Below are 14,542 nucleotides of genomic sequence, written 5' to 3'. Positions count from 1 at the left end.
GGATCAGCACCCAGGCCGAGGCTTGCTTTGACTCGAGAGGCTTTTTGTCAAACCCAGGCACATATGCTATGCTCCAATACAGAAGCACAAAACAGCCACTTTCCGTGACTACAAGAACAAGAAGGTTAGTTCTCTTTCAACTTTCCAGCACTTAAACTGCTGTTCCTTTTTTCACACCACATGGGGCCACGGGTTTCTCTTCTGGCTCATGCTGTCACTCTGCACGTAGAGGATTTCAATATATAAAGATCAAGCGCTTCTTTTAATTCTAAATTCAACTACATCCACACACACAAAAAGCAAAAAACCCACTGGCCTGCCCCCAAAACCCCTTCAAATTGCCTGTTTCATTGTACACGTTGCTATTTACCGTACCTCCATTGAAAAGCACATGTTTACATTGTGCCCTGAACTACTTCAACATCTGCTAACAGACCAATAAAAAATAAATAAACCAGGATCATTTAGAAAGAGAGACCCTTTCTATTTCCTCCAAACACTCCTAATGTGGCAGCAGCAATATGCTGCCAGAGCCCCGTTCGTAGATGTCATCTTGGAAAACACTATCTGCAGGGAAATCAAATAGAGAATCACAACAGCTACCAAAAATCAGGCAGAAAGAGGATCTGAGAGCTCCATGAACTTGTCAAATAATTCTGCATGTTTATGCGCAACATGTTAATTTGGGATTAGGACAATTGTATTAAATAGTTCTCTTTATCAATAACAGAGTATTCCATGTGCATTGCTGTTTTATCCATAACAGCATGTCTTTTGTGAGGTTGCAGCCTTCATTCCCCACATATACCTTCAGAGCAAAGAAGTAATGTAATTGTCATAACCTTCAAAAATCTCTCTTTTAAAAAACCCTGTATCTTTATTTCAAATGCAGCATCTGTAAGTTCAGGGCATAGGGATGTTAATTCTCATAGAAAATGACATAAGTAATATGTGAATGCATCTTTTCTGTATTTCAATGAAATCTCTGCAAATGCACAAACAACCCAGATGCCCTCAGATTAATAGTATTTTCCTAATTAATTTATTTTCCTCTTTCAATCTGTGTTTTGCTCACTCACCGTCCGTTCTGGTTTGACTCTCTAAAGAAAGGATGCTAATGAAGCCCAAAAATGTGGTTTCAGGAAGAAAAAGAGACATCACATAGATAATCCACAGCCACTTCCCAGGAATTGTTATCTAACTTGCTGAGCTGCAGTGCTAAAGGCATTGTGAGACAGAGCCTGCTTTGTGTTTCATAAGCAGCACACAGTTAAACTTCCTCTATTCCCCGAGCTGCCTGGGTGTTACTTCTTGGATTTTAGCAAAATAAACATTTTTACAATAATCCAAGCAGGCATTTTACTGGCTGCGATAACATTAACGGATTTCAGATTTCTTTAGTGCTCTTGCTTTATCCTCTCCTTCCACACTGTTATTGCTACAAACTGGCACTTAAATTCAATTGATTCAAAATATTCTGGATCCATATGGCCTAAAACCCTGGAGCTGAAGTTCTGATATTGCCTCACTGCTGTTTTCTAGCATTTGCCTCCACTCCAGTCCCCAGATGGTGGAAGTAACATTTAAACCTCCTTTCCTCTGCCTTGTACAATAGACCTTGGCACCATTTCAACTGTTTACTCCGGTAATTAACAGCACTGATACCACAACAATTACAACTCCTACAATCTTAGCACAATAATGCTATGAATTAGTGAGAGCTAATGGCTGGAAGGTATAGTGGTTCCAGACTGCGAGATCTGTGCGGTTTTAGTCTCAACTAAAAGGTACAAACAGCACGCTCGCGGTACACAATGATTACCTTGTAATTAGTTTACACAAAGCTTCCTATTTAATGGCAAAACGCTGTAATTAACGCGTGACAGAAAATCAAAGGGTACTTTGTAAGCATATGAAAAATTAACACTGCAGGCCTATAGCTTTATGTACTGATTAGAAGCATATTAAATCAATAGGACATACAAACCAACAGCTTGCATATCTGATTATTGCAAGGCTCAGGAATGGATATCCTGGCTTCAATTGAACCAAGGAATACAATTATCATGCTTTATTTTACTTAAGATTTGAGAATCACCTGAGACATCACCATGGCAGATAGACAGATATATTAATGAGCTGAGTGAGAGCACTACGGACTGTCTGCAGCCGCAGTGAATATTACAGTTATTTAGGATATATTGCTGACAGAGCACTGCGTGTACCAGGGGACAACCTGCAGCTGCACTGCTGTATAGGTAATCAATGTTTGTCTGAAGTCTTTGGGTTCTCTCTCTTTTTCTATTAAACATCATCTCAGTTATGAAGAATTTTAAAAGCCTGTCAGAACGTTGGAAATGCACCTTATGAGGAGGTGTCAGAGTCCCTGGCCCTCTTCAGGCTGAGGAAAGAACACACCTGCCAGGGCATGAGTGGAGTAATGCAGCAGCAAAGGCAACTGCCCAAGAACCCTTTCTGGACTTCAGGTGCTACACTAAGACCAACTCAATTACTTGCTATTTATTCGAGTTGCAGTAATATCTATAGCACTGCAATAGGACAAAACTGTTGGTGATACAAAAGGCGATGGGAGTGGTGAAAATTAGATTGGGTCATGGCAAGGAAAAAACAGTGTTAGGAAGTTGAACTGTGCTCAAAGGGGGTCAGAAATGATACATGGCATTGCCAGCACGCTCTCTGAAATTGCTTCTTTGACAGTGTTATGGTTGGTTTTATTTTGACCTGTTTACAACCATGTGCTCTTTACCCTGAATTCCTTCCTTCAGTAAAGAAGTAAGACATGGTACAAAGGCTTCAGCTCACTTTTAGTGCTTGCAGTTCATTCAACCAGTAAAGAATCCTTTCACCACTGTTCCTAACTTCAAATAATCACAAAGTTTATCTGTTACTTATTACAGGACTTTCTAAAGTTGACCAAAAGGTTTTATTAATTTAAGGGAACATCCAACCTTTTGCATCATTTTTATCTCAGCCTTTAAAACTCTTAATTTTCCAATAGCAAGAGATGCAAACTCTTGCAACCAGTGTCTGAATATTGCTTTGTGCAACCCAGACCAAAAGCTGGATTTTCCAGTTTTGTCGCCTTTTGAGAAGATTCTGATTTCCTTTTATGCATTTTAGTGAATTTACCAAGATAGAGTCTATAAGGAAAAGAAACTGTGACAAAATACCATGACACAACTGGAGGCAGTAGGATTCAAACGCTCTAACATTTAAAACAGAAGGCTGCCCAAGCACATTAAATAGCTTCTTTTCTTCTACAGCAGATATTTAATGGAGGGTTTTGAAATGGTTGTGTAGCCAGGGCCAATTATAATGGCTTATTGAGAAAATATTTGTTGCTTGGTTTTCTGTGTCTTGTTCTATTCTTGTCTTTTCAGCTCTTCTTTATCCCCACACTTCACCCTTTCTTTGTCTTTGGTCTGATCTTTAGGATTGCTGCTAGGTGAAAACTCACATCAGGCTGCTGGTCCTGGTGGTTAATTAAGAGTCACAGCGTAATAAAAGATATATTAATTTGACTACTGATTTAGATACTATTTTGAGCTCTATAGTTACAGGGTGGCATCCCTGCATAGTCTAATATTATTTTACTGAAAAGGGAACTTAAGAAAAAAGGGAACACTAAGGGGAAGGTGATGTTACCTTTCCTCTAAAAGGGAGGAGGACATCAAAAGTTCTGAGAATCTGAGGTGGCAGTTTGAGTCCCAAGATTCAGAGATCAGGAGGCATAACAGACTTTGATTTATCAATCAAAAGGCACCAAATCCACTTTGTAGACTGCTTTCCTGCCAATCTTCAGCTTGAATTCTGAGCAGGCATCTGAGCACCTTTCTTCAAGGTCATGACAGTATGGCTTTCACAGTAGAGAATGTCCCCACAAATGGCCTCACGGGTGCCCAATGTGCACACGTGGAGGCAGCAGCTCTCTTCCTATAAAGTATCATTAGAATATGCACCTCAGGATGACAGACCGCAGCAGTGCACAGTCAGAGGAAGGCCTTATAGAGATGTTTGGCATGGTTTGTGAATTGAACCCTGTATGCAGTTGCAGAATAATTCTTCAGGTAACTCAGATACTGCATTAACAGGGTAAAATAGCTCAGTAATCCTGTCCTGCACTTCTGCTTGCCCAACATTCTATCTGAAATGAGGAATCTAAAATCAGCCTCATTTTTAGATGGAATACATTTTTTACACAGTTCAAACTTACAAACTATATTATTTTTAATCTGTTGCCTACTCCCTACCAACGAGGCAAATCTGGGTATCGTGTCTTAAACTGCTATGCAAATGATGCTATTTGTAAGTATTAACATAATTTAGTGCTTACAGTCATGTTCTCATTTCTAATAATTCTAGCAGAATGGCGAGGTTTCCAGTGTACTCCTAGCCTGCAGGATAGTCTTTCATCAAGAAGCTGAATTTTTTAATAACCTGCCAGCATCCGTTTTGTATGTGGCAGCCAATGCTGATGACACAATGTCTTCATTATCAAAAGAAACAGGTCTACACACTGTAATAGGACATTAAAGCATGCCTGTGCTCATAAACTAATGCTTTGATGTTTAAATGTGTATCATTACAATGGGATTCCTTAACAAAGGATGATTTTAATCCTCTGCTCTCAATGGTAGTACTCAGTAGAGGCTGCAATTCATTAGGCAGAAAAGGTCTCCTATACAGATTTGAACACGTGTATTCCAACAAGAGGTTCAAAATGGCAGTGAGGTCCATGCTTTGCCAAAACCAGCTTTAATACTGGGCTGGATTTATGGAAGCATTACTGCTGGCTCTAAGAAATTAGATCAAACACATTATTCCACATATATTTTCCAACTTCCAACCCATGTTTATGCTTAAGGGCTGTAATGGGTTGATTCCTGGTTGCATCAAAGCTGAATATAAAAGTGGTATAAAAGGGGAACCAAAGCAAGCCAGTTAGCCCTGCATCCTTTCTGGAGTCACTCAGCCACAAAGAATCCAAAAGGCACAGGAATGCTAACAGGGAATTTATACCAGCAAAGAACTAGACTTGGGGAATGATTCCTGCACCCCACTGACTTAGGTGCTGGGTGTAGTACATGGGTCTACAGTTAGTTTTATGTCCCTGAGAGCTCAGTGGCCAGCTGCTGACCCTACACTGGCTCTCCAGCACTCTTGCTATATACTGCTTGACTTGCCCAGATTGAGGGATCTTTAGCAGATCAGGGAAATCAGCCCTTCAGCTTTACATCATCAGCTCTATTTTATAACATGGAATTATTTTGTAGTTATCAAATGCAACAGAACCATAACCAGCACAATTGGAAATTTTAATATACAATATAATTCAATCAAACAAAAATTTCAAACTGGTATGGATTGAATTAAAAAAAAATCAAAAGAGCTATAATGAGTAGTTTATGTAAATTAAACAATTCTTTCTGGATACATTCCTTCTGGCTTTAAAGCCATTACATTAGGAATGAATTTGGCACAATATACAGAAATATCAAATGCTTATTGAAATTAACACATTTAAATACCAATGAATTTTTAAACTACAAATAGTTTTCTGAATGGCAGAACTAATCAAGCCTGGTTTCTTATGGATTTTTCTGTGGTTGAAATGTATCATCTTACAGGCTCTCTCAGTCACGTGGATTCTTGGGAATCTACTAGTGCTATGCTGTTCCCTCTAAGTATTTACAGGGTCTCTCTCGTTACCTAAACACCCACTGTAATGAAACATGCAGGACAATCTCCAAGACCTCAAGCATTCTTACACAGCTGAAAATAACTTTATTAGTTACTAGTGAGGGAAAATAGAGGAAAAATAATCCTTAGAAAACCAGATTATAATGACTTTGGATGTGGTTTCAAATTGATTAGTGTTGTTCAGCTGTATTAATCCAACACTTTGTTCCAATTATTCCAAGTTTCTATGTAGATACAAGGCTCTGCCACCTATATATTTTCATTGACACATGTCCTCACTTTGGATAAAAAACACTGTAAAATTTGCACATTACTGCATATAAATGAAGTGTTACTTACTCCACATTGGATGCCAGGCTTTCATTTTTATCTTGGTATGTTTAACTGTTTTATTTGAGCCACTGTTACCTATTGCTTTGCACAAGCTAGTCTGGGCTCTGTAATATCAACTCTTAGCTAAGTCTTAAAATGAAAGCTGAGAGAAAGGGTGTAGTGTGAGGAATAACCACAGTGGGCTATTAAGAAGCCACAACATCAAACAGGGCACCCCACTCCTGTGTTACTTACGTGTGCCCGCTTCTCACTCCATGTCTCAGGGCTGTGTCGCTCACGTTCCTTCTGCACCCAGGGGTAGCATTTCAGATGTGAAATAATATCACAATAGGCAGTACCATTTCCTCCACACTCATCATTCACTTTAAACAGCCAGCGCTGCACTTCCATGTTGTCTACGATGAGCTGGCTGAGAATACTGATCATCTGTGGAGCAATCACACAGAGACATTTTGGGCTATGGTTCTTCAATTTAGACTTCCAGTTCTCAAATAACTGTGGACTTCAGATTTATTATCAAAACATAGTTCCTTTATCCCAGAGATGCTCATGTTGTTAAGAGTATCTTGGATACACAGCACAATGAACCATGAACATCTTTTGATGAAGGCTGTATGGCCTTCATCCTGTACTTGAGTCCATCAAACAGCACTGAGCACCTTTGCTGGTCAGAGCAACTGTGCTCCAAGAGAGAAATTTGCCTGTCCAAGCTATTTTGTGTGATGAGGATCTTAGGCTTTGGATAATCAGTACTGCTGAATAAATGTTTGCGACAGGGAACGACATGGGGTGGACTACACTATCTGCAGTATCTGAGAAACAATTGTGCCAGATTCCAACACCAGCCAAACAGCTGGGAAATTTTCCTACTGGAGAGCACATTCTCTGTTTATAAATGTAGGAAGGAGTTACCAAGCAGCCTTTATAAAAATGCTAATTATTTATTTGTGTATGTATACAGATTGAAATGGCTTTTAAAATGCCTTCTGCCCAGCTGGTGTAGGATGCAATTAGCTTCTTAGAAACTGCAAATGCCTTTGAACCTGGTAGAAGTGTTATCAGATCCTGTCACGTTGGTTACAGCCTTCTACATTTTTACATAGTAATTTGGGGGACTTTTGTTTCTAGCTTTTCAATGTTGACCTAAAATTCATTTCCATGTGAGTCCTGATGCTATTATTTGTGGCTTTTGGGAATTACTTAAATGTGTTTTTCTTGATGACTCCCCTACAGTAATGAAGAGGATCAATAACACTGTAAGGACTGTACCAATCATAAAGAATTATGTGCTCTCCTTAAGTGAAAATGGAATTGTGCTTTGGCATAGCATCACCTTGCTTTGATTATTTAACCCAAAATGTCAATATTTCATACAAGCAAGCAGAAGTAGAACTTCCATAACACTGTAGTAGGAATCACAAATATTTGATTCACATAAATTATTTAACAATAAATTGGTTGGGTTTTACATCATTGATCATGTATTTATTTCATCTACTACAGGAGTTGCAGTGTTTGTATAGCTGAGATTGTTTTCAGCATTAAAGGTGATTAATAAATAGCAAAGCAACGTGAAAAGCCTCTCGAAGAAGCAGGAATACCTGCAAATCGTGGCTTTCCTTTTGCTGTCTGAGACATAGCACCACCATAAAAATATATTTTAAAAGAATCAGTACAGATCATATTTAGACATATCATTGCAGATTGCAAAAGCAGCTTGTAGAATGAATGCACTGAATGCAAAATAAGCAGATGCAAACTGAACCCAATACAAAAAACTCTTGTGCCTTGTAGTTTAGGTAACATTTTGGTTTTTTTCTTAGGGGTCATGCTAATGAGATAGGTGACTTCAGCAGTGATAAGCTGGATGCAAAGCAAACTTTGGTTGCAGATACATTCAGTGAGCCTCAGTTTCAAAAGGCTGGCTGCCTAAGTGCAAGAAATGCTCCCTTCATTAAATACCTGATTTTCCCAGAATTCCTTGTTCTATTTTCTGTCACTGGTAAAACTCCAACTAGTTGCATTGAGGCCACAACTTCATCCATGGAGCAGCAACACAAACCCTTTGAAATAACCGGACCAAACACTCTTTATATATTCTCAAGAGAGACCATGAATGATACTGAACACTTGCGTTACTGCCAGACCAGGATACAAACTGCGTTTAATTGGTCAGGCAGAGCCAAGGAAGAGCCTAACCTCACACATGGTTTAATGAAACCCAGTCAGGGTCTGGGATGACTCTAATCAATAGAGTCATTGTAATCATACAATGTCTGCATCCCATCAGGTGAAAGCAGGGACCTGCGAGTTGCCCCATCCCACTTACCTGCTCCTTGTTGTAGATGTCTGACTCTCCAGGAGGGGTTGGCACACGGGCACTGGCAAAAATTCGTTTACTTCCAGACTTGGTACTATAGAGATGAGCCACTTCTGGCACTGAGCCTAATATAGGCACATTTAGCATGTCAGCCACAGCTAAATCATCATTGTGGGGAACCCCTCCAACAATGTAGGCAGCTCTGCTCTGGAGAAGAGTTCTTATTCTTTTGATAGTCTTGGGACTGTACTTCAGCAGCGTGGCCAAGCACATGTGATGCTCCTGGAGAAAGATAACATTATTCTTGTTAAAAGGTGTTCTTTTCTGTTCCCTGAAACTCATTTATAATGTTGCACACAATAAATACATTATTAATAGCAGGCTGGGTTATGACCTATCCTGTAGCTTAGCAGTTTAAATTGATAAAAGCTGTTGGGGTGAGGCTCCATAATCGTGCACATCTTTAGTGTGCTGGAAATGGGCTCATTGGGAATAGAACTAATTACTACACATCTGTATTTATTTGATCCATGCGGAATTATCCTTCTGTCAGTCGGCAGAGAGGCTGGTGGCCTTTGGATAATAGTGATTCATCTCAGCAACACTTCTGGCATGGTTTAACTCTAAAGCTCCCAAAAATCAATAACAAAAATGAAGAACACCCTCCCTATAGCAGGGAATGTATTTCACCATACAGTTCAGCAGTGTTTTAAGTGATTCTCTGAGAATAAACCACTTTGATTTACCAAAGCTTGCTCTGATCACATTAAATTACTGGGGATATACATTTCCATTACATGGTATTTCTGATAGTTACTGTAAATGGAACTGCAGAGTACTTAAGGGGTGGTATTTTTGTTGTTTAAAGTACAAGGGCTTCAACGTTTTGGAAGGAATTTTTAATTTCTTCTAAAAAAAGAAGTTCTGTTGTTGAATGAGCTTATCATGGCAGATGCTGTACCCTCTGAATTTAAACTTATCAGGTGAAGCCTCAAAAATATTTCCTACCACATATCCTATGCTCAGCCTGCAGATAACCTAATTCTCTTTGCAAAGATACAGAGGTGCATTGAGGTTGAAACAGACAGGGATGGACAGGGATGGACATCATGTAGATAGTACAAGAGGCATCCACTGCAATAGATTGCCATAAATGATATTTGTTACAAGGAAAAAATCATCTTTACATTTTGATTTCATCTAATTTAGGCCCTAGCCAGGAAAGTGTCCCTTTTCAGGCCAGCGTAACTACTGGATTTGCTAGGGATTTCCAGGACTGGGGAACCCAGAATATTTTCCTTCAAAGTCCTGGATGCTCCTTCACAGAGTCTCAAGTTTAAATCCTGATTTGGATGGAGATGAAGGTGGAAAAGGAGATGGAGTAGCCCCTGGAAGCAGACATAAGGAATCCCCTTTTAACAGTTCCTCAGTGCGTTGTCACACCAAACAGCTCCAAGGAACACCCAAGTCTCTCTATAAAAGTCAGATATACTGCAAGGACAGTGAGGATGTTAAGTCAGAGACATGAGATACTCTTCAAAGTTCTAATAGGAAAAAGAGAGTCACAGGAATATAAGGACAAAAAGAACAACAAACAGATTTCCTGGAGCCTTTTGCCTCCTATCAGTTTTAAACTCCAGACTCTCCATGTTCCAGTTCCTGTTTCTTTTCTCCTGAGTGCTGGGATAAAAGCAGGGACATGGCCCATTCTGCTGGTGTCGTGGCTGAGTTCTGCCACAGAGAGAACAGGATCAATTTCCAGCCCCGGTCACTTGCTCCCTGGGGCCACGAGTGGTGGTGTAGGGACGAGATTTGCTTTGTGTCTCTCAATAATGGATTTTACAGTTAATTAAAGAGTGCAGGAAACAGGCTGTAAAATCTAGTTCATTCCTGCTTTGAGAGCGGTAGAGCTACCATGATATATTATAGGAATGTGAGTGGCAGCAGGTAAAAGCAGAACGAAGGAATCCTCAGAATTCCTTCGGTGAGCTCCCTACATCAGAGCATGTAACTGTTCCCAGTAAATCACAGCTGCACCTAGAAAAGAAGCTTTCTTTGGAAGATCTCAACAGAAATTGGAAGAGTGAAGGCAATACACGAGAGATGCCTGAAAACAACCTACTTTTACACTGAAACTACTTCAGCCAAATCACCACGGCCAAAATCATTCATGAAAGACATTTTCCATTCCTGGATAGCCCTTCCATGTTTAGCAGCACATCTTTTATCCATAAACTGATGTGGTTTAGATGATATTTTTAACACATTTTATGTAGAAGGCTTCTTAAAGCTTCCAATATTTGGTAGTTAGTACCAGAAAAATCACCCGGTATCCAGAGAAAAAAGAGCTTCAATTGTCAAAGTGAAACTTGAAACAATTTCATCAACAGTTTATCATCCCAATAATTCCACTTTGCAAGGTGAAGGCCCAGCACAGGCAGCTCTGATTCTTATAGGTGTCCAGTATCAGATGAAAGAACAGTACTGAATCCAGCTCCTAAACCCACAGATACCACCTTGATGCTTTTCTCCAACTTACGAGCAAACAGAAAACATTCATGCCTACAGAATTCATTCTAACTGTGGCAAAGCTATCAGGCAGCTCTGACTCAGGGGTCCCCCCCTGCACAGCAAGAGCACTCAGCACTTACTTTGGTGTTTTCGGACTATTTCAGCAGAAGAGGATTCATACATAGAGCAAGTGTCTTGCTGAATAGTATACTAGTGTCAAGCAACACACTTGAAAAATATAAAAAGCTCCTTTCCCTTCTGAAGCCATTGGTTTCAATCTCTATATGGTATAACAAATGCTCAACAACATGATTAGAAGAGTATTATTAATATATGTCAAAACCAGGAGCAGGGTTTCAAGCACAGACCATAGAGATGGAAGCATAGCACGAAATTTCATAAAACTCAAATCTCAGCTGAGACCCCATAATACTTATAAAATTATTCTTCACTGTAAGGAGTGTTCACTGCCTACAGTATTCTCACAAACACTGTTCACAGTGTACATTAATTAAGGTCTCTTTTTAGACCATGTTTTATCACCTGGGTTTTAAACTTATTTAACAGGTTCAGCACTAGTATTTCTATATTAAGTTGTTTTTAAGTTGTGCTTTTTAGCAAGTTCTGCATTGGATTTCCTTGTAAGAAACACTCCAGACTTGACTGATTGAATGCTGGGCTGCCCAGAGATAAAAGTTGGAGTAATAAGAATGGTTTATTGCTACGATTTCCTTAGAGATATAAATCTATCAAGTTCCCAGGCCCAAGCATGTAGTAAGAAGGGACAGTGCTCTACAAATAGCCAATATAAGACTATCTCAACTAAGTCCATAAAGCTAAACCAGGATATTTATTTCCAATGCTCTAACTAGTAGTCTAATCAGTAAAGCCTTTAAACTTGCAATAATATTTCACTGATGTGTACCAGAGCGTTACAAGTTATAAAATTTCCAATTTAATTTTACTGCATCCCTCAAGCTGTAGTAATTAGAAGACAAACTCACAGGGAAGCTGTTTATAGCTTCAGGGGTGAGAATCCTGAACCTGTCCTGCAGGTCACCCATGGCCTCGGGGTTCCCAGATCGAACAGCTGCCTGCAGACCCAGGAGTTTATTGTAATACTGCAGTAACTCCTCACTCAGATGAAGGGGGCAGATGTAGATGACGTCCACGTTGGCATCTAAAACAAAGGGGCACAGTGTTCATTACCGGGAGGAAGGTAGATTCCATTCAGAGGAGCAATCCGCTAATTCCCGGTCACTTGTGAACAAACAGCTTCCCGAAAAGAGTGCTGGAAATAAAACAGAGATCTGCAATTCCCAGATCTTAGTGGTTTAACTGCTTTTTTTTGTACTTCAGCATTTCTCTGAAGACAGGTTAGCAGCCCAAAGAAATAGTTGGGTTTCAAAATTCAACCTGCAGAACATATTGGGGGCAGAATTTGGAAGTGTTGCAGGGGGATTTCTATGTGTGATTCCCATTAACATCAATGGGGATTGCAGCACTGCTTTAAAATATATCCCATTAGCTTCAGTAAATTATAAAACTGAGCTATCCAGTTTAGAAAGCTGATGAAATCGCAGGTTTTGTGCTTCCTGGATTTTCATGGCCTGTTCCCATTCTTGTCCTGCCCATATAAAAGCTCACGGTAGGATACCATTAATAACTACTGTGGAGCATGTGAGTGTGCAGATTAGCTACTTAAATACCACAGTGTGGAAATCTGCTTTTCTGTATGCAAAACAACTTGGGCTGAAAGACAGTGTATATGCAAACACTCAGAAGTGAGAAAGTGGAAGTCTTTAATACATGTTTGGAAAATCTTAACTACTCTACTCTTCTAAAATATTAATGTTAATAGATGAGCTAATGAATTAACAGGCCTTGCAACATCAATAGAACACAGTGCCAAGAAGCACTCCTAGATTGTGATCCAACTCCTGCTGAAATCAGTAGGAAGTCTTTCATTGTCTTTCCTGGGCACAGGAACAAGAGCCTGGGAAGTGCCAGGAACAACTGCTATTCCACATGAGTGAATCAGAAGCAAAGCAAGAGTCAGACTAAGAAAACCCAGAGCCTAACATTATAAAGGAATAAGATATTCCATCCGTTCAGTCAGTGGGCAGACAACCCACACTAAAATGTAAAGCTGGAATGTAAGGCTGGAATCTGAAGTGAGGCACTGAAGGAGTACAGCACCTGACAAGCAGCCCTGTATTTGAAACCCCCACAAAGCCTTTATATAATACATTTCATTACTATATAACTTCTTAAACATTATTAAAAGGACAGTTCACTAGAACTGTTAGTCAGTACTCTGTTGATTTTAGGCATTTACTCAGATTTGCAAAAATGAGCCGCAGGATTCAGCTTGGGTACAAAAAGACTCTTAGCTGGACCAACTGTCAAAAATGGACAAGCTTAAGTGAATCTGTTGAATGAAACACTGCAGTGCATTTAACTGCTCTTAGCACTGCCCTGTAAAGAGATAATACAAGTCTCCTTTGGACACAGTGGGGATCCAGAGACAGATTAACTCATGGGAGGTCACAACAAGCAAGGAAATCCTCTGGGATTCTCAAAAAAGAAAACCAATATGGTAAATCTCAATGCTCTTCTGCCAGGCAGAGGTAAAGCAGCTGGTCTAGGTAATAATTCAGTTAATATTTGACTAGCTTGTATCTTACTCATGGTCTAGTCTACATTTTACACTAGTTTTCATGTTGACAGATCTTAAAGTGAGAAAACGCCTGGTTAATGTGTTCACTTTGTCCCTTTAAGTTTCTAACTCTCATTTTAGAGCACCCAAAAAAATCTGTTAAAAAAATAAAACTGTACTGTGGAAAACCAATATTAGTGCCTAGATAATATATAAAGGCAATTACATTATTATTTTAGGCAACTGTAAATTTCTGGATCCAATATATTTTGGTTACAAACTTACTAAATGGCATTTATAAAATAATAATGATACTGAAATATACATGGATCATGTGAAGTATCATGAAGTATGTCATTCCAGGGAGCCAGTGAGGCTGGTCACTGACAAATCATATTCCTTACTGCTTTGCTTAAGAGAGGACTGTTACTCCAGCAAAAAAAATCCTATTTTAAATGCATGTCTTCTGCCTCTTTTGCTAATTTAAAAAACATCAGTTTAAATAAGGCCTTGCTCTTTCCTAGCACATCTTTCTCTCCATATGAGCCTGAGTGAACACCAGCAGAATTAGCTACCTAATTTTGTAGAACACTAAACACTTTTGTGGTGCTCAGCATGCCACAGGATGAGGCTGCTTTACCTTAGCACGGAGCTGGGAAGAATCAGCGTGTTTTTCTTATGAATAACATGGTCAGGAGCAAATGCCATAGCAGATAAATTGCTTCCAAGCTTATACGTTCTCTATATTTACCATTAATACACAAATCCTCAATAGTCATTCTCTTTTACTTATTATGGGCAAATAATGAGTAAAAAATAGGCAGCCAGCAGCTCAGAACATACCCAGTATGTCACACAGCCTTCCCATCTGCATGTTCTGCTGGAGAGCAAGGTCAGGAATATGCTCACGGATGCCTTGGGAATATCCTGGAAAAAAAGTAAAGCCCCCCCACCCCCTCCAAACTGTATTCAGAAAACCCTCAGTATCAGAAAGAAAT

General features: G+C 39.5%; 1 protein-coding gene across 4 annotated transcripts in view; it reads right to left on the bottom strand.

Annotated features, from left to right (window-relative positions):
• The window catches only part of IQCH (IQ motif containing H), a 55,220-nt gene that overhangs the window by 21,430 nt on the left and 19,248 nt on the right, over positions 1-14,542 (bottom strand). For all 4 annotated transcript variants that reach the window (XM_062642633.1, XM_062642630.1, XM_062642631.1 and 1 more), the window contains 4 exons: positions 14,388-14,471; positions 11,890-12,065; positions 8,384-8,656; positions 6,289-6,480 (listed from right to left, as the gene is read on the bottom strand). In XM_062642633.1, the coding sequence (XP_062498617.1) occupies positions 6,289-6,480; positions 8,384-8,656; positions 11,890-12,065; positions 14,388-14,471 (725 nt within the window). The remainder of the gene's footprint in view (positions 1-6,288; positions 6,481-8,383; positions 8,657-11,889; positions 12,066-14,387; positions 14,472-14,542) is intronic.

The sequence above is a fragment of the Pezoporus occidentalis genome, unplaced genomic scaffold (assembly GCF_034315485.1).
Source record: "Pezoporus occidentalis ecotype Australia unplaced genomic scaffold, CSIRO_AGI_Poc_V1 ctg72, whole genome shotgun sequence".
Classification (NCBI taxonomy): domain Eukaryota; kingdom Metazoa; phylum Chordata; class Aves; order Psittaciformes; family Psittacidae; genus Pezoporus; species Pezoporus occidentalis.
The sequence above is the reverse complement of the archived record's forward strand: the minus strand, read 5'-3'. Positions and strand labels throughout refer to the sequence as shown.